Genomic DNA, 24342 nt, shown 5'->3' on the forward strand with positions numbered 1-24342 from the left:
TGTGCACATGGCCTTAGGTTTTGCATGTTCACACTCTGCACCCTTATCTGTGATAGTACCATGCGTACCTAAAACTTTTTAGAATCAATGGTGTAGACACTGATGTATTAGACTTAGTATGTGGCACCCAATTTCACTTGCAGTAGAGAACGGATCGCTAGACGCAATTCTTCCAATCTGTCGACACCGCGTGGACAGTGTCATGAAGACATCTTTACGAGGTAATGTCACGACGGTCCTACTCACGGGATTATGGTGAGGGGTGGCATAATGTATGAAAGCGAGACTCCTCTAGTCTTTACTCCAGATACACTAACAGCTCAGCTTTTCATTGATTTGGTTGTGGTACCAGTGGTACAGCCATTTCTCCAAAATATCCTGGGATACATTTGTCAATACAACAGGCCCACTCGTGCTACTGTGAGCAACCTGCATGGTGTAAATGTACTACCATGGCCTGCAGAGTCGGAAATTACAAAGGAGCTGCCAGCAGCGGATCTTGATGATTTGCTCAAGTTCACTCAGCGAGACAGAACGTTTCTCAGACGGCCATTAATAACCTTAGTGATAGCAGCCAAGGGTGTAAGTGCAGAATTTCTGCATGTGGCACTAATACTCGATACTGAATAAATCGGGATGTTTTGAAAATATTATTTCATCACTTCCAAATCAGTAACATGTCTCCATACTGTGTTTTTCATAATTCCACAAGCTTTCCTTCTTGGTGTTGCAATTCTAATGTTGAACATCTAGACAATACCTCAAGACTTGGGAAACTCGTGAGTGGTGGTACAGCCTCCGATACATGTACAGTGCCAGTAAGGATGGAGGGGGACAAAAAATTACATCAACTGAGGTTTACGCAATAAGAATGCTGGCTACTACAGAAGTTGAACAATCTTCACATTTAGACAGATTGTTAAATCTCTCAAGTGCTTGTGATTGTCCTGAAACATGCCAGGACCCTACAACCTACGCATGGCGACCGTATCAATGGCTGTAAAAAAAAAAAAAAAAAAAGCAACAGGTGCCCCTATGAGTAGCTCTAAACTATACAATAGATGAACTATTAGAATGGTGAAATTTTGACCAAATTAACAAATTTAAAATCTTCAACTTTACTGCCCAGGAACAAAAGTGGCGAGCGCACCAGAACGCGTTGGTGTCTGTCCTGATGGACAAAGTTTGGATGTAGAGATTTTTTTTTATAACGTCACCAATAAAGTTGTAGATTTTACATCCATTGGCTATTCCTGTCCCTGGGCCGAGCTCTGGAAAGAAATACGCTTTCACGGTGAGCTAGCTTCTTCCTCCAGCCTCAATATGCAAACTGTATGGAGACCTCAAAAATCATCTCTAGCTACAACCACAAATGAAACCATCATGGGTTTAAAGGAGACGCTGTCCTGTTGGTTGGAAATGTGTCGGCCTTATGGACACACCATTTTCATGGATCCATCCCTAGTTTTTTTTTTTTTTACACGTTCCAAATTTTCAATAAACAGTTGGATTTTTGGGATGGTGTCTGATGGTTTTCTTCAGGATTACATGGCTGGACAACGATGCAATAAGGAGACGACATGGCACTGTGACACAATGATGGTTTTAATAATTAACATCTATTTTACATTTCACCAGTATTTGTATTAAAAGGTGGTGATAACATGATCTGCAAGTCGGTGACATCGACATTTGTCAGCGTCATTGCGCCTCTGAAGCCAGGTGTACGTTTCGCACCGTGCATCACCGGGAAGTGAAGATGATGTACCTGAGCAGTTTCCTGCTCTTCCAGTCATGCACAGTGCGAATCTGAGGCCAGGAGACGCGTACACCTGGCATCAGAGGCACAATGACATGCCTGAAAAAAGCCGCGCGTCCGTGAGATGTGCAGGTGCTGGCGGTGACACCGGCTCTTGCAAATCATGTTATCACACCAACAGGGAATTTAGTAACATGAGTGAATGCTGCTGGGTTAGAGGGCATAGGGAATTAAATAAACGGATACCTTCTTATCTGCCATCTGAGGTCTTATTTCAGAGAAAACCACGGTTTTCTTTTATGTAAATGAGATGCTAAGATCTCTCCCTGAGAATCTGCCTCTAGGGCATAGGTTTAATGAAAGGGGGAGTTACCAATGTGAGACATGCTATGACTGACAGTCTGCTATCAGTCACACACAGCTCTGCAGTGAGATCAAAGATAAAAGGAAAGAAAAAAAAATCTGCCCCATAATGTTATTTATTAGAGATGGTGCATATTGACCGATATCGGTCCAGTGGCCATAACTGTAATCTGTCACTGTCGGACAGCAACCCTGAGAAACGCCTCTTGCCCGCTCTTCTTTTGGTTAGCCAACATACTGCAACATCATGAGATACCGGCTAAGAGTGTCACGCAAGGAAAGGCCAAGTGAAACACGAAGGGATTAAGGAAAGGGAACCAAACACTAGGGAAGGGGGAGATAGATCTAACATCACCCAGTCTGCCTTATTGTCCCTATATAGGTTCCGCACCTATCACCGAGCAGGATACCTAATCCCTGCCTGACCCTGGAGATAATCCCTACATAAGGGAGTGTAGGATGAGCTCTAGTGAATCCCCACTATCACTAAAGACTGGTGGGATACACACACAAGAGGAACACTTAACTTGAGTAGACTCAGAGAGAAACACAGACGTCCTCCATCAACACCAAGAAATAAGAAAACAGACTGCTATAGATCCAAGTTTCAACAGGGAAATGGTATCAGAAACATCACCCACAACTTCCAACAGCAAGCTGGAAGTTATATACACCCCAGTCCAGGTGTGTTAACTAGAGCCGGGGGAGGTTACTACTGGGTCCTAAAGTCAGAAGGACTAGGAAGGAGTCTGCAAAGCATCTGACACCTGTGACTCCACATTTCTACAGCCATAACCAAAGCATTTGCCACTGTGGGCACCTAAGCTTACCCGTACACAGGGGTGGAGAAAGCAGGACAGAATTTAGGACTGTTTGTAAAGTCTTCAGATTATGTGCCCTCAATGACACCAAATAGACCAGCAGTTTGGATCCTGTCATTCGTCCTCCCGGCCGGATATCGATGTGTGAATCAGGCACAACGTAATATTAACAATTATGTCGGATAACACCCGATAACACCGAATGTCCCCAAGTGTTTTGGAAATATCCTGTAGAAGCGCCTATACAGAGGCCTCACATCCAGATCAGTCCTGAATCCTCCGTCTCCTTTCTTCCTTGTCCACCATACTTTGTCTCAGGCTGATCTTGGCATCTTCAAAATTTGGGTTCAGCTGTAAGACTTTTTGGAAATCTTTCATTGCGTCATCAAAGAATCCTGCGGCAGAAACATCATTTATATGTGAACACGTTCAGAAGTCACATTAATGCAGAAAAAGGAGATTTTTGTGTACTCACCGTAAAATCTCTCATAGCCTTTAATTGGGGGACACAGAACCGTGGGTGTTATGCTGCTGTCCACTAGGAGGCGACACTATGCATAATCTGAAAAAGATTAACCTTGGCTCCTCCTCTGCAGTATACACCCCTGGACGGCGTCTGCCTTCTCCAGTTTTGTGCAAAAGCATTAGGAGGAATATACCAGAAACATAACCATGCCTGTAAAAAAAAGGCTACTATAAACAGGCTCAAACAACAATATGAGAACCCAACCGTAACAACGGCCCGCAAGGGCAACAGGGTGGGAGCTGTGTCCCCCAATTAAAGGCTAAGAGAAAGAGATTTTACGGTGAGTACACAAAAATCTCCTTTACTCTGTCGCCTTATTGGGGGACACAGAACCGTGGGACGTCCCAAAGCAGTCCCTGGGTGGGAAGCAGTGGACGAATATTGTGCTGACAGTCCTCTAGACTTGGGGTACTGCCGCCTGCAGGACCCGTCTACCCAGGCACGCATCCGCTGAGGACTGGGTATGCACTCTGTAGTGTTTTGTAAATGTGTGCAGGCTAGTCCAAGTGGCTGCCTTACACACATGAAGTGCTGAGACTTGATGCCGAATGGCCCAAGAGGCCCCTACCGCCCGAGTAGAGTGTGCCGTGGTACCGGCCGGAAGGGGAGAATTGTTGAGGCGGTAAGCCTCTTGAATGGTGGACTTGATCCACTTAGCAAGGGTGGCTTTGGAAGCCGGTAGGCCCTTGCGAACACCTTCTGGAAGAAGGAAAAGTGAATCAGACTTCCGGAAGGGAGCAGTCCTAGACACGTAAATACGCAATGCCCTGACAAGGTCAAGGGTATGCAGAGCCTTCTCTACCCTATGAACGGGAGCCAGGCAAAGAGACAGTAGTGATATTTCCTCATTGAGGTGGAAGCTGGACACGACCTTCGGAAGGAAGGATGGTACTGTACAGAGAACCCCCTTGTCCTGGTGAAAAACCAGGAAGGGTTGTCTGCAGGAAAAGAGCTGAAAGTTCAGACGCCCTGCGTAGCGAGGTGATTGCCACCAGGAAAAACCACTTTCTGTGATAGAAAGCGGAGTGAGACCACCCTAAGGGGTTTAAAAGGAGGTGACTGTAGTGCTGTCAAGACCAGGTTGAGATCCCACATCTCCAACGGACGTTTGTAGGGGGGAACCAATCGGGAAACCCCTTGGAGAAAAGTCTTCACCTGCGGCTTGTTAGCAATACGCCTCTGAAAGAGCACTGAGAGCGCTGACACCTGGCTCTTCAGCGAGCCCAGGGATAGCCCGGCGTCCAGGCCTGACTGAAGGAAACCGAGGACCTTTGGAAGAGAATAGGGAAGTGGAATCTGCCCACGAGAGTCGCACCATGTGAAGAAAATCTTCCAGGTACGATAGTAAATCCTGGCTGGAGTTGGCTTTCGAGCCCTGATCATGGTTTTAACAACGTCCGGTGAAAAACCTGCTTGGGTCAAAACCCAGGTCTCAATGGCCACGCCGTCAAATTGAGAGCCCCTGAGTTCTGGTGAAAGAACGGGCCTTGTGACAGGAGGTCGGGACGTGTGGGGAGACGCCAGGGGGCGTCTGCTGTGAGTTGCACGACATCGGCGTACCATGTACGCCTGGGCCAGTCTGGAGCGATCAGAATGGTGGGAACACCCTCTTGTTTGATCTTCCTCAGGACTCTGGAGATCAGGGGGAGGGGTGGAAAAAAGTACAGAAGCTGGAACTGGGTCCAGTCCTGAACCAGGGCATCTGCTCCGAGCGACCGCGGATCGCGCGTCCTGGCCATGAAATTGGGAACCTTGGCATTGAGATGGGATGCCATCAGATCCACGTCCGGGGTCCCCCAACGATGACAGATCTGACAGAAGACTTCGGGATGTAGAGACCATTCCCCCGAGTCCATTCCTTGTCGGCTGAGATAGTCGGCTTCCCAGTTGTCCACACCCGGAATGTGGACCGCGGAGAGTACCAACCTTGCAGCCGCCGCCCATTGTAGGATACGCGTTACTACGGTCATCGCCTGGATGCTGCGGGTGCCGCCTTGATGGTTCACGTATGCCACTGCCGTGACATTGTCCGACTGTACTCTGATATGAGAGTCTGCCAGCAAGTGATGGAAGGCTTTCAACGCCAGGAAGATGGCCCGAATTTCCAGGATGTTGATGGGCATGGTCAATTCCCTTGGTGACCACCTGCCTTGCGATCTGATGTAGGTGCACCGCGCCCCAACCCATAAGGCTTGCGTAGGTGGTCAAAACCTTCCATTGACTGGAGAGAAAGGATTTTCCCCTTGCAAGCGAGGTTGGCTTGAGCCACCAGTGCAGGGACCTGGTGTTTGCTGATAACCGGAACTCCCTGTCGAGGAAGAACGGATTCCTGTCCCAGGGCTTGAGGATGGCCAGTTGAAGGGGTCTGAGGTGAAACTGGGCAAATGGTACCGCCTCCATTGCTGCTGCCATCCTGCCAAGTACTCTCATGGCATACCGGAGAGATCTGGGGGACTTGCGGAGGAGTGTGTGAACTCCCAGACAGAGAGCCAGTGCCTTGTCCCTGGGGAGGATCACCAGAACCTTGGAGGTGTCGAATAGCATCCCCAGGAAGGTCAGAGACTGACTCGGGGTAATCGAGGACTTCTGTAAATTGACTAACCATCTCAGGCGCGTCAGAGTGTCGATCGTGATCGAGAAGTTGACCTCGCAGTCCTTGAGGGTGGGGGCCTTGATGAGAAGGTCGTCCAGGTATGGAACGACTACTATGCCTCTGGAGTGCAGAACGTCCATGGTAGCTGCCATGACCTTTGTAAATGTTCTGGGAGCCGTGGCGAGACCGAACGGGAGGGCCACAAACTGGTAATGGTCTTGGTTGATTGCGAATCTGAGAAACCTCTGATGGACGGGAGCAATCGGTATATGCAGGTATGCGTCCTGTATGTCTATGGAAGCAAGATATTCTCCTTTTTCCATAGACGCAACGATTGACCGGAGGGATTCCATGCGGAAGTGACGAACTCTAACATACTTGTTGAGTTGCTTGAGGTCTAGTATGGGTCGGACGCTGCCTCCCTTCTTGGGCACCACGAACAGGTTGGAGTAGAACCCTCGGAAGCGCTCTTCTGCTGGGATAGGCACTATGACTCCTGCTCGCAGGAGGGAAGAAACCGCTTGACGGAAGGCCTGAGCTTTGAGCGGGGATTTTGGAGGGACAGAGGGAAAAAACCTGTGCGGTGGGCTGGTAGTAAACTCGATTTTGTATCCTGAAGACACTATTTCCTTGACCCACTTGTCTTCTGTAATAGGCAGCCAGACCTGCTGAAAGAGTAGCAGTCGTCCACCTACAAGTGGGGTGTCTTCCAGAGGGCATGAGTCAGGATGAGGGAAAAGTCTGAGGTTTTCCTCCTTTAGGTTTTGCCTGGCTTGTCTTTGATTGCCAGTTCCTGTCCGGCCTCTGTGCCGCACGTGTGTTGTCCCTGCGGGGGGAACGATTACGGTTTTGTGCTGGGCGTGAGACGGACCAGCCTGAAGAATTCCGAAAGGATCGGGAACGAGATTGATTACGCCTTTTAAACGTGCGTTTTGGTCTTAGTTGGGGAAGAACTTTTGCCCCCGGTAGCATTGGATATCATTGTATCCAGCTTTCCACCGAAAAGACGGCCGCTGAAGTACGGGAGATTTGTTAGGGACTTTTTTGAGGCTGCATCCGCTTTCCATTCTCTTAGCCAGAGAAAACGCCGGATTGTGATGGCGTTTGATGCTATTCCCGCTATTCCTCTTGCAGAGTCCAACGCTGCATGGACCATGTAATCTGCCACCACTGCAATTTGCACCGCCTGGTCCGCCAGCTGAGAATTTGAAGCTTGAAGGCCCTTTTGCAATAGATCAGCCCAAGCCATGATGGCCTTGGCTGCCCAAACTGAAGCAAATGCGGGAGCCAAAGAGGCACCTGCCGCTTCAAAGATTGAACGAGCCATGCGTTCGACTTGTCTGTCTGCTGTGTCCTTGAGGGTTGAACTGTCCGGCAGCGAGAGAAGCGTTTGTGCTGCCAGCCTAGAGACTGGAGGGTCCACTTCAGGCGAATCTGTCCAATCCTTGGTGTCTTTCTGTGGAAAGGGGTAATTTGCTTCCAAATACTTGCGATTGGCGAATTTTTTATCAGGCTGCAAAAAATTGCTTAGAAAGGATTTTTTGAAATTCCGGGTGATTAGGGAAGACCTTCGATGGTTTCTGAACACTTTCAAAGGAAATCTTGTGTTCTGGTGCTTCCGGGGTTGGATCTGAAATGTCCAGCACCCGAAGGATGGAAGAGACGATATCCTCAACTATTGCAGTATTGCTAGGGGGACAAGAGACGAGATAATTCTCTGTTTCGTTGTCTGGGTTAGAGTCACATATGCCTTCCGAGTCTGTGGTCGGAAATCGTTGCGGAGATCCGCATTGTCTGTCTCTGTCAGGGGACGACTAGGTGACCTGGAGCCACTGTGTCTCTCCCTGGAGGGGGACGACCGAGTGCTATGTGAGGACGCAGATGAATGCGACCTGTGGGTCCACTTACATCTGAGACTGTCGGAAGTGGCATGTCCCCGAGATGGGCTGTCCCTTTGCTGGGTAACGTTCATAGCCGAGACATGACCCTGCAAAGCCTGCAGTAGTGTAGAGGTCAGGCTATGTATGTACTGTGTTATAGACTGCAACATCTGAGTAGCCCATTCCGGTATGGAGGAAGACGCAGAAGCGTTGGTTCTGACCCAGTGTTTTGGACACAGTCCCGGCAGTGTGGGTCCGTGCTGGCCCTGGGGAGTGGTCTTGCAGGCTGTGCAGAATGCATAAAAGCAGTCTTGCCTGGTTTTCTTCCTTGAGCCCGGCATCATGCACAGAGGCTGGCTAGCAGGGGTCCTACAGGGGCTATGCAAAGGGGAGAACTTATAGGTAATATGAATGCACAGCTGAGTAAAGAGAACCCAGCTGTGATCTTACCCCACCAGTGTGCCCCTAAGTCCAGCGACGACAAATCACAGTCCTGTGCCCCCCGGAGACTGCTGTATGGCTGTCAGCTATGTTTCCTGCTGCAGCAAGATGGCCACCGGGATTCTGAGGTGGAGGGGGAAGGGGGCGGAGAGCTGAAAAGGGCGCGCTGAGCTATGTAAAAGCGCGCCCTTCCTGCCTCAATCCGCCCCTTCTATGACACTGCAGAGTGTCATTTTCGTCATCCGGGGGGCGGGCCAGGGGGCGGGAATAGGGCGGCGACTTCGGCTAGGCCGAAGCTGCGGCCTAAATTTGATACCTCATGCCCAGAAGGGCTCCAGGACGGCGTGGTTGTCCAGGGGGGGGGGGGGGGTCGGATTCAAACCAGACCCCCCCGGATTGAACGGCAGGCTAGCAATGGGGTTATGAGCGTGAATTAGGCCCTGTGGGGGGTCCCTTTGAGGCGCTATGCAGCTGGTGCTGCCACAGAGACAGGGGCGCAGGGAGCCCTGTCTCTGACAAGTGCCATGCCTGCCTGCACCTCCCCCGGTCCCAACAGGAGCCCGCAGCTGGGCTGGGGTCCCTGGACTTGTAAGTGGCCGAATGGTGCCTGATACAGGCCCTACCTGCGGTGTCTCAACCTAATGCCCCCAGAGGGGGATTAGGGAGGGTGCTGCTGTCACCGTCAGGGGGCTTCATCCTATCCTCGACCTCAACCCAGAGCCCAAGGGAACTGGGGAAGGAGGGGGGGGGGGTCTCGACTTCGAGCCAGTACCCGAGGGACTGGGGAAGGAGCGACATGGGGAATAGCCGTCGACCTCAACCGGGTACCCCTTAATAGGGGACCGAGGAGGGAGCCATGCCGGGAGTCTCGCTGGGGACCCGCTTTTCTTCATCTGTAATCCGTTGAAAAAATCAAGGAAAAAAAACGGAGTAAAAACTCTTAGGTGTGCCTCCTTGCGACACTAAGCAAAAACTGGAGAAGGCTGACGCCGTCCAGGGGTGTATACTGCAGAGGAGGAGCCAAGGTTAATCTTTTTCAGATTATGCATAGTGTCGCCTCCTAGTGGACAGCAGCATAACACCCACGGTTCTGTGTCCCCCAATAAGGCGACAGAGTAAAAACAATTTGGGCCCTGATTACTTATTGTATTTGCACTGGATTTTTGCAGAATTTGTGCTTTTGCACTTTTTTTTATTTGCACCAAATTCATCTTTCCATTTGTATTTATATGTGTTCGCCTCATTTTAGTGTAGTTGGCTACCATGGCCGTGGGTTTGATTTTCCAATCACAGCGTGGCAGCATCTGAGACTGACACACTGCTAGATCTGCTGCCAAGCTATGGAGGGAAAAGTAAAAGTGCACGTCCCCCAGAGTAGACTGTGAAGAAACATTCAGTTGCATTACAAGCAGAGATTTCCCATACTGCGCTCCAGAAGAAACATATGAATATCTCTGCACTGGAGCGACGCAGAGCAAAAAGGGGAAAAGCAGCAGAATCTGTGCAGCTCAGAGATTTTTACGGAGTCATTTTTTGGAGCAAGTGACTTTAAAAAAAAAAAACACAAGGACAACAGCACTCACCAAGTCGATACAGGATCAAACCCCTGTTGTAAAATGGGACCTCAAATTTTGGGTTCACTCTTATCGCCTCTGTGTAGTCATCCATCGCCTCGTAGAAGTCAACGCGGAAGTATTTAATCTGACCCCGATTATTGTAGGCGACAGAGAGCTCCTCCGTGCTGCATCTGCTGTGGGACACAAGGAGACGCAATTATCCCATTTATTTGATGTTGAGACCACAGAGATGAATATACGACCGTGTGAGAAAGACGAGATCTCTGGTGGTGACGATTACCGGAGGAGAACCGTGAATAATGGATTTATGAGAGATGTGCAGCCCCCCGTCGCCATAAATCACAGGAAATAGTAAGAGCAGAGGACGCGGCCGTACATGACCGGACACGCGGTAATATGTAACCACAGACGCCGCACTGCCGGGACACGAGGGTTACAGAGCAGGATTACTGAGAACCCAGAGGATACTGACATGGGCTGAAAGACCCACAAATAGACCCACCCAACTCTCGGGGTAACGCTTAGAAGATTAATCTGGCAGCAGGAAAAAATAAAAATCAAATTGATTTCTTAAAGTTTCCACAACCCCAAGTGATTGGCCCACATGCAAGATCTCCAGAGGCCCCCAACTGTCACAGATCAATAGTATTGGTCTCATATGGACCAAAAAAGATAGCCACTGTGCATAAAAAAAAAAAAAAAATTCGCAATTTAAAAATAAAATGACAGAACAGTGGCGGATTTGCATTTCTTTGTTCACCATTTCTACGCACTTGGATTTTTTTTTTGGCCGTTTTCCCATCCACTGGGAATTGTGTCATTCAAAACAACAATGTGACAAGCAAAAAAAAAAAACAATAAGCCCTCGTATGTTTAGGTCGGCAGAAGGATAAAAATAATAAATAAGTTATGACTAAGGGGAAAAATGAAAACAAAAATGAAAATAGACAATAGCATCTGGAAGAGAATAAGCATTTGACTTTTATTTTTAATATTACTATCTACATATATATAAAAAAAAAACCTCCAATTTTCACACAGAACACGAGCCCCAATATTACACTTTCACGTCCTGTTGGCACGTGGTCATTAGTAATTCTACAGAAATGCACTGACGTTTTTAATGAGAATCCCCTCATCAGGAAAAAGGTCATTGTACAGGAGGAGGAGGTGAGCTGTGAAACCACCTATTGTATATGGTGGATCCTGTGCTTTCTACTGTATATAGAGGTGTTATCACTCATTGTACAGGAGGAGGTGAGCTGTGACATCACCTATTGTGAATGGTGGATCCTGTGTTATCTACTGTATATAGAGGTGTTATCAGTCATTGTACAGGGGGAGGAGGTGAGCTGTGACATCACCTATTGTGAATGGTGGATCGTGTATTATCTACTGTATATAGAGGTGTTATCAGTCATTGTACAGGGGGAGGAGGTGAGCTGTGACATCACCTATTGTGAATGGTGGATCCTGTATTATCTACTGTATATAGAGGTGATATCAGTCATTGCAATCCTGTCTGTCATGATAATGACATTACTAAAAAGTCCTCTGTACAGAGCAGGAAGTAAGAGTCTGGTAGAGGGGCCAGTGTGAAAACTAAGTTCTTTTTTCAATATAGATAACGAAGCAGAAAAACGTTAAAAAAAAAAAAAATTTATAAACTAAAGTAAAATATTTACCGCAACCTAAAAACTTTATTGGAACGAGAGGTGATTTTCCGATGACACATTGCCTTTAATGCAAGTGGACGCAGCAGTTTATCACACATTCACGTAGGGTTAAAAAAAAAAAAAAAAAAAAAAAATCACATTGCAGAAACTCAAGTTTCAGTCCTGGAGTTTCTGAACCAGATTCTGCAAAAAATCCGATCTGTGTAATAAACCCGGCCGAACGGTAATGTACGGGAATCACAGGACATAGATTGTAGGTTAATAAACGACTGTCCCATCCCAGAGCCGCACTCTGCCCTGCACCAGCTCCGGCTATCTGTGGACTCTGGACGCCGTCTCATGTCCGTCCTCGAGGCTCCGGCTGGTTATCCTGTAACCACACACTGCACGTAGAGGACAAGCACCATCCCCACCTGTCCCGCTGACATCGCTCTATAACCTTGTCGTACAGCTCCTCCGCCGCCTCCAGATGGTGCTGCTCCAGCTCGGCATTAGCAGTGTGCAGCAGACCGTGCGCCATTCTACAACTGGAGAAACAGAACAAAACGGGTGAGAATGGAGGAAGCACAAAGAACAAAAGAAAAAATAATATCATAATCTTTAGTGTGAAGTCACACCTCCATACACAGCAGATAACACAGGATCCACCATTCACAGCCGACATCACAGCTCACCTCCTCCTCCTCCTGTACAATAACTGATTACACCTCTATATACAGTAGATAACACAAGATCCACCATTGGCAATAGGTCATGTCACAGCTCACCTCCTCCTGTACAATGACTGATTACACCTCTATACACAGTAGATAGCACAGGATCCACCATTCACAATAGGTGATGTCACAGCTCACCTCCTTTCCTTGTGCAATGACTGACAACACCTCTAAATACAGTAGATCGCACAGGATCCACCATTGGCAATAGGTGATGTCACAGCTCACCTCCTCCTCCTGTACAATGACTGAAAACACCTCTATATACAGTAGATAACATAGAATCCACCATTCACAAAAGACATCACAGCTCACCTCTGCTCCCTCCCTTCACAATGACCTTAGATCAGAGAGCGAGCCTATAGCCCGGCTATAGCTGTCTCTGTCCATGTGAGCCGGGCGCTCTCCCCTCTGCCCGTCGGCCATTGTTAGCTGCTCTCTGTACTTTCTATCTGTATCCCGTATATGAGGCTACGTCCCCATGGTCAGTGATCGGCAGCACATGTCCGCTGCCGGCTACTGAACGCCGGTGATTCCGCATGTGATCACTGAACCGCGCAGAATGAACAATACATTGTAGGGAGGACATTTATCTTGCAGAGACGCTGTGGTCTGGAGAGACGCCCTGCATGTCCATCTCCGCAGGCGAGCTGCGGGCGCACAGTGGGCATGGGGATACTGGAAATCCATCCACTGCGCTGTACCATCTGGATGCTGCGGATTAAGTGTAAAAAATCTGTAAAAATTATTTTAAATTCTCAGCTTTTAAACACTAGGGGGAGCAGCTGCTGAAATTTGGCATGAAAAGCTAGTGTAGCGCTAACTCGCCTTACGACTGCAGTAAATGTGGGCAGGGTCTGATCATGTGTCCGAGGTTTCCTCCTGTCCGGTCCTGGGCGTATGCACAAGGATAGAGGAGGACGGCGTTCAGGATCACAGCGCGGAGACATTTTGTCGGCCGGCAGTGACGATCCTGTAGGCGCTGCTCACCGGTCTCTACAGAGATCTGAGTGGGGCGGTCATATCATTGCGGCACTCAGATCACGGGAATTACACAGCACAGCAGTCAGTATCACACCATAGGATTAGATACACGGCTCAGCAGTCAGTATCACACAGGATAGGATTAGATACACGGCTCAGCAGTCAGTATCACACAGGATAGGATTAGATACACGGCTCAGCAGTCAGTATCACACAGAATAGGAATAGATACACGGCTCAGCAGTCAGTATCACACAGGATAGGATTAGATACACGGCTCAGCAGTCAGTATCACACAGGATAGGATTAGATACACGGCTCAGCAGTCAGTATCACACAGAATAGGAATAGATACACGGCTCAGCAGTCAGTATCACACAGAATAGGAATAGATACACGGCTCAGCAGTCAGCATCACACAGAATAGGATTAGATACACAGCTCAGCAGGCAGCATCACACAGAATAGGATTAGATACACAGCTCAGCAGTCAGTATCACACAGGATAGGATTAGATACACGGCTCAGCAGTCAGTATCACACAGGAGAGGATTAGATACACGGCTCAGCAGTCAGTATCACACAGGATAGGATTAGATACACGGCTCAGCAGTCAGTATCACACAGGATAGGATTAGATACACGGCTCAGCAGTCAGTATCACACAGGATAGGATTAGATACACAGCTCAGCAGTCAATATCACACAGGATAGGATTAGATACACGGCTCAGCAGTCAGTATCACACAGGAGAGGATTAGATACACAGCTCAGCAGTCAGTATCACACAGGAGAGGATTAGATACACGGCTCAGCAGTCAGTATCACACAGGAGAGGATTAGATACACGGCTCAGCAGTCAGTATCACACAGGATAGGGTTAGATACACAGCTCAGCACACAGCATCACACAGGAGAGGATTAGATACACGGCTCAGCACACAGCATCACACAGGAGAGGATTAGATACACGGCTCAGCAGTCAGTATCACACAGGATAAGATTAGATACACGGCTCAGCAGTCAGTATCACACAGGATAGGATTAGATACACAGCTCAGCACACAGTATCACACAGGATAAGATTAAATACACGGCTCAGCAGTCAGTATCACACAGGAGAGGATTAGATACACGGCTCAGCAGTCAGTATCACACAGGCACACAGGAGAGGATTAGATACACGGCTCAGCAGTCAGTATCACACAGGATAAGATTAGATACACAGCTCAGCACTCAGTTTCACACAGGATAGGATTAGATACACGGCTCAGCAGTCAGTATCACACAGGAGAGGATTAGATACACGGCTCAGCAGTCAGTATCACACAGGAGAGGATTAGATACACGGCTCAGCAGTCAGTATCACACAGGATAAGATTAAATACACGGCTCAGCAGTCAGTATCACACAGGAGAGGATTAGATACACGGCTCAGCAGTCAGTATCACCAGGAGAGGATTACATACACGGCTCAGCAGTCAGTATCACACAGGAGAGGATTAGATACACGGCTCAGCAGACAGTATCACACAGGAGAGGATTACATACACGGCTCAGCAGACAGTATCACACAGGAGAGGATTAGATACACGGCTCAGCAGTCAGTATCACACAGGAGAGGATTAGATACACGGCTCAGCAGTCAGTATCACACAGGATAGGAATAGATACACGGCTCAGCAGTCAGTATCACACAGGAGAGGATTAGATACACAGCTCAGCAGTCAGTATCACACAGGATAGGATTAGATACACTGCTCAGCAGTCAGTATCACACAGGATAGGATTAGATACACAGCTCAGCAGTCAGTATCACACAGGATAGGATTAGATACACAGCTCAGCAGTCAGTATCACACAGGATAGGATTAGATACACGGCTCAGCAGTCAGTATCACACAGGATAGGATTAGATACACGGCTCAGCAGTCAGTATCACACAGGAGAGGATTAGATACACAGCTCAGCAGTCAGTATCACACAGGATAGGATTAGATACACTGCTCAGCAGTCAGTATCACACAGGATAGGATTAGATACACAGCTCAGCACACAGTATCACACAGGAGAGGATTAGATACACGGCTCAGCAGTCAGTATCACACAGGAGAGGATTAGATACACGGCTCAGCAGTCAGTATCACACAGGATAGGGTTAGATACACAGCTCAGCACACAGCATCACACAGGAGAGGATTAGATACACGGCTCAGCACACAGCATCACACAGGAGAGGATTAGATACACGGCTCAGCAGTCAGTATCACACAGGATAAGATTAGATACACGGCTCAGCAGTCAGTATCACACAGGATAGGATTAGATACACAGCTCAGCACACAGTATCACACAGGATAAGATTAAATACACGGCTCAGCAGTCAGTATCACACAGGAGAGGATTAGATACACGGCTCAGCAGTCAGTATCACACAGGCACACAGGAGAGGATTAGATACACGGCTCAGCAGTCAGTATCACACAGGATAAGATTAGATACACAGCTCAGCACTCAGTTTCACACAGGATAGGATTAGATACACGGCTCAGCAGTCAGTATCACACAGGAGAGGATTAGATACACGGCTCAGCAGTCAGTATCACACAGGAGAGGATTAGATACACGGCTCAGCAGTCAGTATCACACAGGATAAGATTAAATACACGGCTCAGCAGTCAGTATCACACAGGAGAGGATTAGATACACGGCTCAGCAGTCAGTATCACCAGGAGAGGATTAGATACACGGCTCAGCAGTCAGTATCACACAGGAGAGGATTAGATACACGGCTCAGCAGACAGTATCACACAGGAGAGGATTAGATACACGGCTCAGCAGACAGTATCACACAGGAGAGGATTAGATACACGGCTCAGCAGACAGTATCACACAGGAGAGGATTAGATACACGGCTCAGCAGTCAGTATCACACAGGATAGGAATAGATACACGGCTCAGCAGTCAGTATCACACGATAAGATTAGATACACGGCTCAGCAGTCAGTATCACACAGGATAGGATTAGATACACAGCTCAGCACACAGTATCACACAGGATAGGATTAGATACACAGCTCAGCACACAGTATCACACAGGATAGGATTAGATACACTGCTCAGCAGTCAGTATCACACAGGATAAGATTAGATACACGGCTCAGCAGTCAGTATCACAAAGGATAGGATTAGATACACAGCTCAGCACACAGTATCACACAGGATAGGATTAGATACACTGCTCAGCAGTCAGTATCACAGGATAGGATTAGATACACTGCTCAGCACACAATATCACACAGGATAGGATTAGATACACTGCTCAGCAGTCAGTATCACACAGGATAGGATTAGATACACTGCTCAGCAGTCAGTATCACACAGGATAGGATTAGATACACAGCTCAGCACACTGTATCACACAGGATAGGATTAGATACACTGCTGAGCAGTCAGTATCACACAGGAGAGGATTAGATACACAGCTCAGCACACAGTATCACACAGGAGAGGATTAGATACACGGCTCAGCAGTCAGTATCACACAGGATAGGATTAGATACACGGCTCAGCAGTCAGTATCACACAGGATAGGATTAGATACACGGCTCAGCAGTCAGTATCACACAGGAGAGGATTAGATACACAGCTCAGCAGTCAGTATCACACAGGATAGGATTAGATACACTGCTCAGCAGTCAGTATCACACAGGATAGGATTAGATACACGGCTCAGCAGTCAGTATCACACAGGATAGGATTAGATACACGGCTCAGCAGTCAGTATCACACAGGATAGGATTAGATACACTGCTCAGCAGTCAGTATCACACAGGATAGGATTAGATACACGGCTCAGCAGTCAGTATCACACAGGAGAGGATTAGATACACAGCTCAGCAGTCAGTATCACACAGGAGAGGATTAGATACACTGCTCAGCAGTCAGTATCACACAGGATAGGATTAGATACACAGCTCAGCAGTCAGTATCACACAGGATAGGATTAGATACACAGCTCAGCAGTCAGTATCACACAGGATAGGATTAGATACACGGCTCAGCAGTCAGTATCACACAGGATAGGATTAGATACACGGCTCAGCAGTCAGTATCACACAGGATAGGATTAGATACACGGCTCAGCAGTCAGTATCACACAGGATAGGATTAGATACACGGCTCAGCAGTCAGTATCACACAGGATAGGATTAGATACACAGCTCAGCAGTCAGTATCACACAGGAGAGGAATCTGATCCCTGGATTTCATGGCCCATCCTGTGTTTTCCGCGGTGCCCGCCACTATGGGGTCTGGTGACCCGGTTACTAGCTGTAATAATAATTATTTCTGAGGGTGAAAGTTATTTACAAGCAATCTGCCCATTCGTGCATGCTGGGACTTGTAGTTCCACAGCCTCTTTATGATTACGTGTCTCTTAGCGTGTATAATCTATATGTGCATGTTATATACAACTTCCCTCCCCCAGTCGTGCCCCACAAGAAGGCGCTCGCCTCCCGAGCCCCGGGGCACCCAGAGAAGCAGCTCCGCTCACCGCACGTCCGGGAAGGAAGCCGGCGGTCATGTGACTCTCCCGAGCCTGTGTCCAGCTGACAGGACACGTCGCCGTGACGTCACGGGGAGGCGTGGCCCTGCCTGCTCTTTATTTTCTTGTGTTACTCTGTCGCCATCTGCTGGTCACTGCTGTTACTACACTAGAATTCCAGGTGATGATGATGGTGGGGGTTATGATCGCGGAGACATCGCACAGATCCAGAGCTGGTAGAGTGAGGGGGAATGGCAGCCAGGAAATTAGAGGGGGGATGGTGTGCAGATCCGCAGCAGAATCTGCTCCTTAGAATTTCCGCTGGTTTCAGTTACATTTTTCTGATTGGATGGAACATAATCTTAGTGAAGATTTTCACAGCTTGTTTTGATCCAGATTATGGTGCGGAATCCACCTGAAAAAAAACTAAAAAAAAGTATAGTTTGACCTGTCTCTTATGGGAGCAATTTCTGGGTAAATTCCACAAAGTTTAATTTTTTTTTCTTTGTTCCCATTATTTAACCCCTTTACCCCCAAGGGTGGTTTGCACGTTCATGACTGGGCCAGTTTTTACAATTCTGACCACTGTCCCTTTATGAGGTTGTAACGGGGTCTTCTGTAATACCTCTTACATTACCACCCCGCTGCTCAGGAGGTCCACTCTGCTTTTCCTCACTTCTGGATGAAGGACGCTGGCTCGAAAGGCTTTGTAACATGGGAACATATAAAAGATCACTGCTACTCCACGTATTTCCAGTGTGTGACAACATTTTACTCACCGGTCTCAGAATATATATACATACAGAGGACTGGACAATCAGTATGTGGCGGGCCAGTAGATAACAGGCTCCAATTAAGACGCCAGACGTACATTACAATAGCCGCAAGTGGCCGGCCAACTCCGATCATTTACCGTGGGATTTACAAAGGTGGGGGGAGGTCAGAAGTGGGATATCTCGTTTACGTCTGCCCAGGGGGTCGCAGCCGGTCGGTTGCTGCATTAAGGGGTATGCATCTCACATTGCACCTATCATACATGCATCTCCTATTCGGGGTGCTGGGGGGGTTCTGTAACACGGCTCCCCTTTTCAGCGACGTGATCGGCATACACAGTCTGATCCTTAACGGATCGGCTTGGGGATGACCGAAGTCTATGGGGTTGGTACAAGTTCCGTTTGTTGACTTAGTCCATCGGCATTACCATTTTGTTTGCTTTTTCTGTAATGGATGGTGAAGTCTAGAGGTTGTAGGGCTAAACTCCACCGCAGTAATCTGGCGTTGTCTCCAGAGACCCAATTAAGCCACACTAGGGGATTATGGTCCGTTAGGAGGGAAAACTGTTGTCCATACAAATATGGTTGTAACTTCTTGAGTGCTCATACTACTGCCAGGCACTCCTTCTCAATGGCCGCATAGCTTACTTCGCGGGGCAGTAGTTTCCGACTCAGGTAAGCTAGTAGTTGGATCGGGTGCGGCCAATACAGGGGTATTGGTGAGGGCGTCCTTTAGTTGGCAGAAGGCTTCCTCACACTCGGGGGGTCCAGGTTACCTGGCGGGGGAGGTTCTTATGGGTCAGATCAGTGAGGAGCTTGGCTATGCTGTTGTAATTGGGGACAAATTTCCTATAATACTCTGCTGTCCCTAGAAACGCCATGAACTGGGTTTTAGTGTGTGGGGTGGGCCATTTGGCTATGGCCTCAATCTTGGCTGGTTCTGGTCGCTGTTTCCCACTTCACACCCAATGTCCTAAATACTGAACCTCTGCTTTGCCCACGTGACACTTGTTTGGGTTCATGGTGATTCCGGCCTGGTGGATCCTGTCCAATACTGTCTCTAGGTGATTTAGATGCTCATCCCATGTCGCGCTGTAGATGGCGATGTCATCCAGGTAGGCACAAGCATAGTCCTGGAGACCATGCAGAAGCCGGTCAGCCAGCCTCTGGAAGGTCGCCGGGGCATTCTTCATCCCGAATGGCATAACTCGAAACTGGAATAAGCCGAACGGGGTGACAAATGCAGACTTGGAAATAGCGTCAGGACTTAGGGGGATCTGCCAATAGCCTTTGCATAGATCGATGGTGGTCAAATACTTTGCCTCCGCCAGCCGGTCTAACAACTCATCCACACGCAGCATGGGATATGCATCCGTCACCGGTTTCTCATTTAGCTTGCGATAGTCTACACAAAACCGGGTAGTCCCATCCTTCTTGGGTACTAAAACTACGGGGGATGCCCAGGGACTGACTCTTCAAAGACCCCTAAACGCAACATCTCTCGTATCTCTTGTCGCATCCCTTCTCGTACAGACTCAGGGACGCGGAAGGGGGGTTGTCTCAGGGGGGTCTGATCCTGGGTCTCAACCTTGTGTTGTGCCAGGCGGGTGTACCCCGGTCTGTCTGAAAACATACTTTGTCGCTGCCTTAACAATGCCTCCGCCTGCTGTCTCTCCCAGGGCCCTAGGTTTTCTCCCAAGTGTACCTGGTCCCATGTTTTAGACTGAGTCCTCTCCCCTAAGACATCAGGCAAGGGGAGTCCTGCTAAATCCTCTGCTTCGGGTGCACAGATGACCACTACCTCTTCAGGGCGCTACCGGTAGGGCTTCAGCATATTCACGTGGAACACGCGGATAACTCTGGGGTCGTCACAATCGGCGACACTGTAGGTGGTGTCGGCTATTTTCCCCACTACCTGGTAGGGCCCCTGCCATGCAGCTTTGAACTTGTTCTGCCTAGTTGGTTCTAACACCAGGACCTTCTGCCTATATCAAAGGTGCGTTCTCTGGCCCTCCGATCGTACCACACGCGCTGGCGCCGTTGGGCCGCCTGCATGTTCCCACGTACAGCCTGAGTCAGCTCCTGTAGGCGGTCCCGGAATTCCAGCACATAGGGCACAATAGGTATCCCTTCTATGGTTCCCTCCCCTTCCCAGTGTTCTCGCACTAAGTCTAGGGTCCCTTACCCGCCTCCCTTATAACAGTTCGAACGGGGAGAACCCCGTGGATTCTTGGGGCACCTCCCGATAGGCAAACAGGAGGTGTGGCAAGAATTTCTCCCAGTCCCTGTAGGTCCTGGTAAAAGTCCCAATGAGCTGTTTTAATGTCCCGTTAAAGCTTTCACACAACCCATTGGTTTGCGGGTGGTACGGGGCGCTTCTAATGGACTTTACGCCGCTCAGCTTCCACAGTTGGTTGGTCACCTCCATTGTAAACTGGGTACCCTGGTCCGAGATAACCTCTCAGGGAAATCCAACCTGTGGGAAAACCTGGAGCAGGGCAGCCACTACCGTCTCTGCCAGTATGTTAGGCAATGCAACCGCCTCTGGATACCGTGTGGCATAATCTACCACGGTCAATATATACTTTTTCCCTGATAGACTGGGTTTGGCTAACGGCCCTATCAGATCGACCGCTACTCGGTTAAATGGCTCCTCCACAATGGGGAGGGGGCGTAATTTGGCCTTGCATCGATCCCCCCTCTTGCCAATGCGCTGGCAACTGTCACAGGTCTGGCAGTACTGACGAACATCATAGGTTACCCCCGGCCAAAAGAAGTTTTGTGTCAGACGATGCCTGGTGCGACTGACGACGAGGTGCCCGGCCAAGGGTATATCATGAGAGATTCGCAGTAGCTCCTGCCTATACTTCTTGGGCACTACCAGCTGTCGTTTTATAGTGGGGCTCGTCCCTGTGTGGTGCTGCTCTGTGATCCGGTAGAGGAGTCCCTGATGCCATACAAACTGTTCCCCTTCCAGTACTCCTCTCCCCTCCTGTGCCTTCCCACGATACCCCTGTGATGAAGGATCCTCAAGTACCTCCCTTTTAAGCTCAGCTGGGGTGACCCAAGAAATGTGTCTGGCTATGGGAATACGTGCAGGGCTGGAATGTCTTACTTGGGCCTCCTCTGGGTGTGATTCCGCCTCCGCAGCTCGAGCTTGTCTCCGGGTGGTCACAGGATAGGTCTCAGCCAGAGGGGCAACCGAGAATGCAGACAACATGGGCCCCAAGTCATTTTCCAGCAAGACGTCCGCAGGCAAATCCTCCATCAAGCCGACCTCAACAAGGTTAGAAATAAACATGAGCCCAATACTTTCAACAAAACACAATGCGGCAATCCATGGAAATAAGCCGCCATAATAATATTATGTTCCGCTCCATAAACATACAAATTTAGGAGAAAAAAGGGAGCCAACGAATCCAAGTAGTATAAAAATATCAAAATCCTTTATTAAAATGCGAGAACAGACAATATATATAAATAACCAGCAAAGTTGCAGATGACAAATAGACACCAATATTAAGAAGGCAGGTGGGGGTGAAAAAAAAAAAGAGACTGCACCTGTATATAACATTAGCCAGGATAGTTTGTAAGGCTATGTGCACACGTTGCGGATTCCGCTGCGGGTTTTTCCATGCGGAAACGCAGGTAAAACCGCAGGTAAAGTAACCTGCGGTTTTGCCCTGCGGTTTCACACCTCTACTATGGTAAAGGTATGAAACCGCTGCGGAATCCGCACAAACAATTGTCATGCTGCAGATTGTAAACCGCAGCAAAACCGCGCGGAAAAATCCGCACCGTCAGCACAGCGTTTTGGAAACCCCATAGGGTTTCATTGTACTGTACATGGTCAGCGGAACTGCTGCGTTTCCGCAGGGCCAAAACCGCTGCAGAAACGCAGCAGAATCCGCAACGTTTGCACATAGCCTAAAATATGCCGACACAAGGGCTGTTACAAATGCCAAATAATCGCCATATAGAATGGACAAAATATCCTCAGGGCAACCAGCCGATGTGTAATCAGGCAATAGGACTAATGACGGCAAGCAGAAACCATAACATTCATCATAAGTTACATCATATATCAGCGACAGTCATATGGAAAAAGCTTACCAGGTGGTGCACAGTTACCCCCAGCCGTGGAACAAACCTCTGATGTACGTTTCGCGCTCAGGAGGCGCTTTCTCAAGGAGATGAGGCTATAATGAACTGCAGGACCTTATGTAGTCCTAGTAACGGTCACATGCAGAGTCACGTGACCCGTATCCACCAATGAGAGCGGCCATAGCGGCGCATGTGCCATGCTGCCAACAGGTCCTCCACCATGAAACAGGCATCCAGCGTCAGAGGGCACGCGCAGAGGATTAACCCCCGCGCGAGCGTCCGAGGCAAATGGACACCGGTTGCATGAAGAGGGCAACTGGGGGGCACGAACCACATGCACACGGCCGAAATCTAAGGACACACCTCACACTTCTGACAAAAGATATACTGGTGCATGTATGGCAACATATATAAACAAAAAAAACATAAAAACATATATAAACACGCACAATTATAATCATATAACAGGTGTAACACTGAGACCACGTAATATGACAGATGGCACAGGCATATTCAGATAAAATTAAAAAACGGAGACAATGGATGTTAATAAGCATATCTTCAAAAATCCCCAATGAGTAGATGGCATATATGGAAATTGTCCATACACCTACATGGGACACAGAAATAAGTTCATATCCGGAATATCATCTTCACTAGTATGACATATCAGCCCAGCGACGAGTCCAGAGGAAACATCCACAATATAGGGCCCAGGAGGATCCCATTAATCCAAAATAGCCACAATTAAAAAGTGACACTAGAGTGAAAAAAAACACACAAAGTGTTAAAAACAAATAAAATAACCACGGACATGGGAGAAATGTGCGAAATGGTGGATGCAGGAGAGGCAAAGAAAATAAGGCCATCCCCGACTCCCCAGTTCAGGTGAATCCTGGCAGTCGATGTATGGCTCCCCCGGCTACACAGACGGCCACTGTCCGGTCCGTCTTCTCTTGGTCCCGGACAAGATGAGGCTTTACAAGGGTCAAAATTGCTCCGGAATCTTTTAGTCCCTGCATACGTTTCCCATTAACCCACACCGCCTGTTGATGCTGTTGTCGATTATCTGCCCGGGTTGCCTGCACGGGGTCTACTTCATGCAGCACTTCCTCTATCTCTTGCATCCCCGGATTAGTCCTAGCCCCCAATGCCGGGTCAGCTTCACCTCGGTAGTAGTGTACAGCGGTCCGGTTGACAGTAGCCATTCCCGCCTTTGGCCACTGGGTACGCTGAGTCCGGTTGGGACATTGTCTTTGCAGGTGCCCCAGCTGATGGCAGGAGTAGCATCGCGCCCCAGGGGGACTCTGGTAGGCCGGGGTTTTAGCTGGTCCCCTGACAATCATCTTTGGTTTAGGGGCCTCCAGACCCATGGGAGGGCCCCTAGTGACAGTCTTTGATCCTGGCAACTGAGACCTCCGGGCATCATGATGTTCATCGGCCAGATGAGCGGCCTCCTCAAGAGTCATTGGCAGTCTGTCCCGAAGCCATTCTTGTGTCTCGGGGTTTAGTCCAGTAAAGAATCTCTCTAACAAGAAGAGCTGGAGGACGTCCTCCTTAGGCCTGTTTCACACTTCAGTTTT

The 24342-nt window shown here is 48.7% G+C and overlaps 1 protein-coding gene across 5 annotated transcripts; it reads right to left on the reverse strand.

Annotated features, from left to right (window-relative positions):
- Positions 1-1584: 1584 nt before the first annotated feature.
- TTC32 (tetratricopeptide repeat domain 32) lies at positions 1585-22879 on the reverse strand. Of its 5 annotated transcripts, none has more exons than XM_073568281.1 (6): positions 22769-22879; positions 21771-21932; positions 17892-18308; positions 12050-12163; positions 9967-10130; positions 1585-3338 (listed from the first exon to the last, which is right to left on the reverse strand). In XM_073568281.1, exons 4-6 carry the CDS (start codon positions 12154-12156, stop codon positions 3208-3210), a joined length of 402 nt encoding a protein of 133 aa, XP_073424382.1. In that variant the 5' UTR covers positions 12157-12163; positions 17892-18308; positions 21771-21932; positions 22769-22879; the 3' UTR covers positions 1585-3207. The 5 variants fall into 5 exon arrangements, with proteins under 5 accessions (XP_073424382.1, XP_073424378.1, XP_073424379.1 ...); XM_073568277.1 differs by having other exon boundaries at positions 9967-10133; positions 22769-22878; XM_073568278.1 differs by lacking the exon at positions 17892-18308 and having other exon boundaries at positions 9967-10133; positions 22769-22878.
- Positions 22880-24342: the final 1463 nt, after the last annotated feature.

Source organism: Dendrobates tinctorius, unplaced genomic scaffold (assembly GCF_039654945.1).
Source record: "Dendrobates tinctorius isolate UK_male_01 unplaced genomic scaffold, ASM3965494v1 ptg000021l, whole genome shotgun sequence".
In the NCBI taxonomy this organism is placed as follows: Eukaryota; Metazoa; Chordata; class Amphibia; order Anura; family Dendrobatidae; genus Dendrobates; species Dendrobates tinctorius.

Coding starts and splice junctions, on each gene's coding strand:
- TTC32 (XM_073568278.1), bottom strand. CDS start 12,156: ATGGCGCACGGTCTGCTGCACACTGCTAATGCCGAGCTGGAGCAGCAC. Junction 10,134..12,049: donor GAGCGATGTCAGCGGGACAG/GTGGGGATGGTG, acceptor TGTGTCCCACAG/CAGATGCAGCACGGAGGAGC. Junction 3,339..9,966: donor TTTGATCCTGTATCGACTTG/GTGAGTGCTGTT, acceptor TTTCTGCCGCAG/GATTCTTTGATGACGCAATG.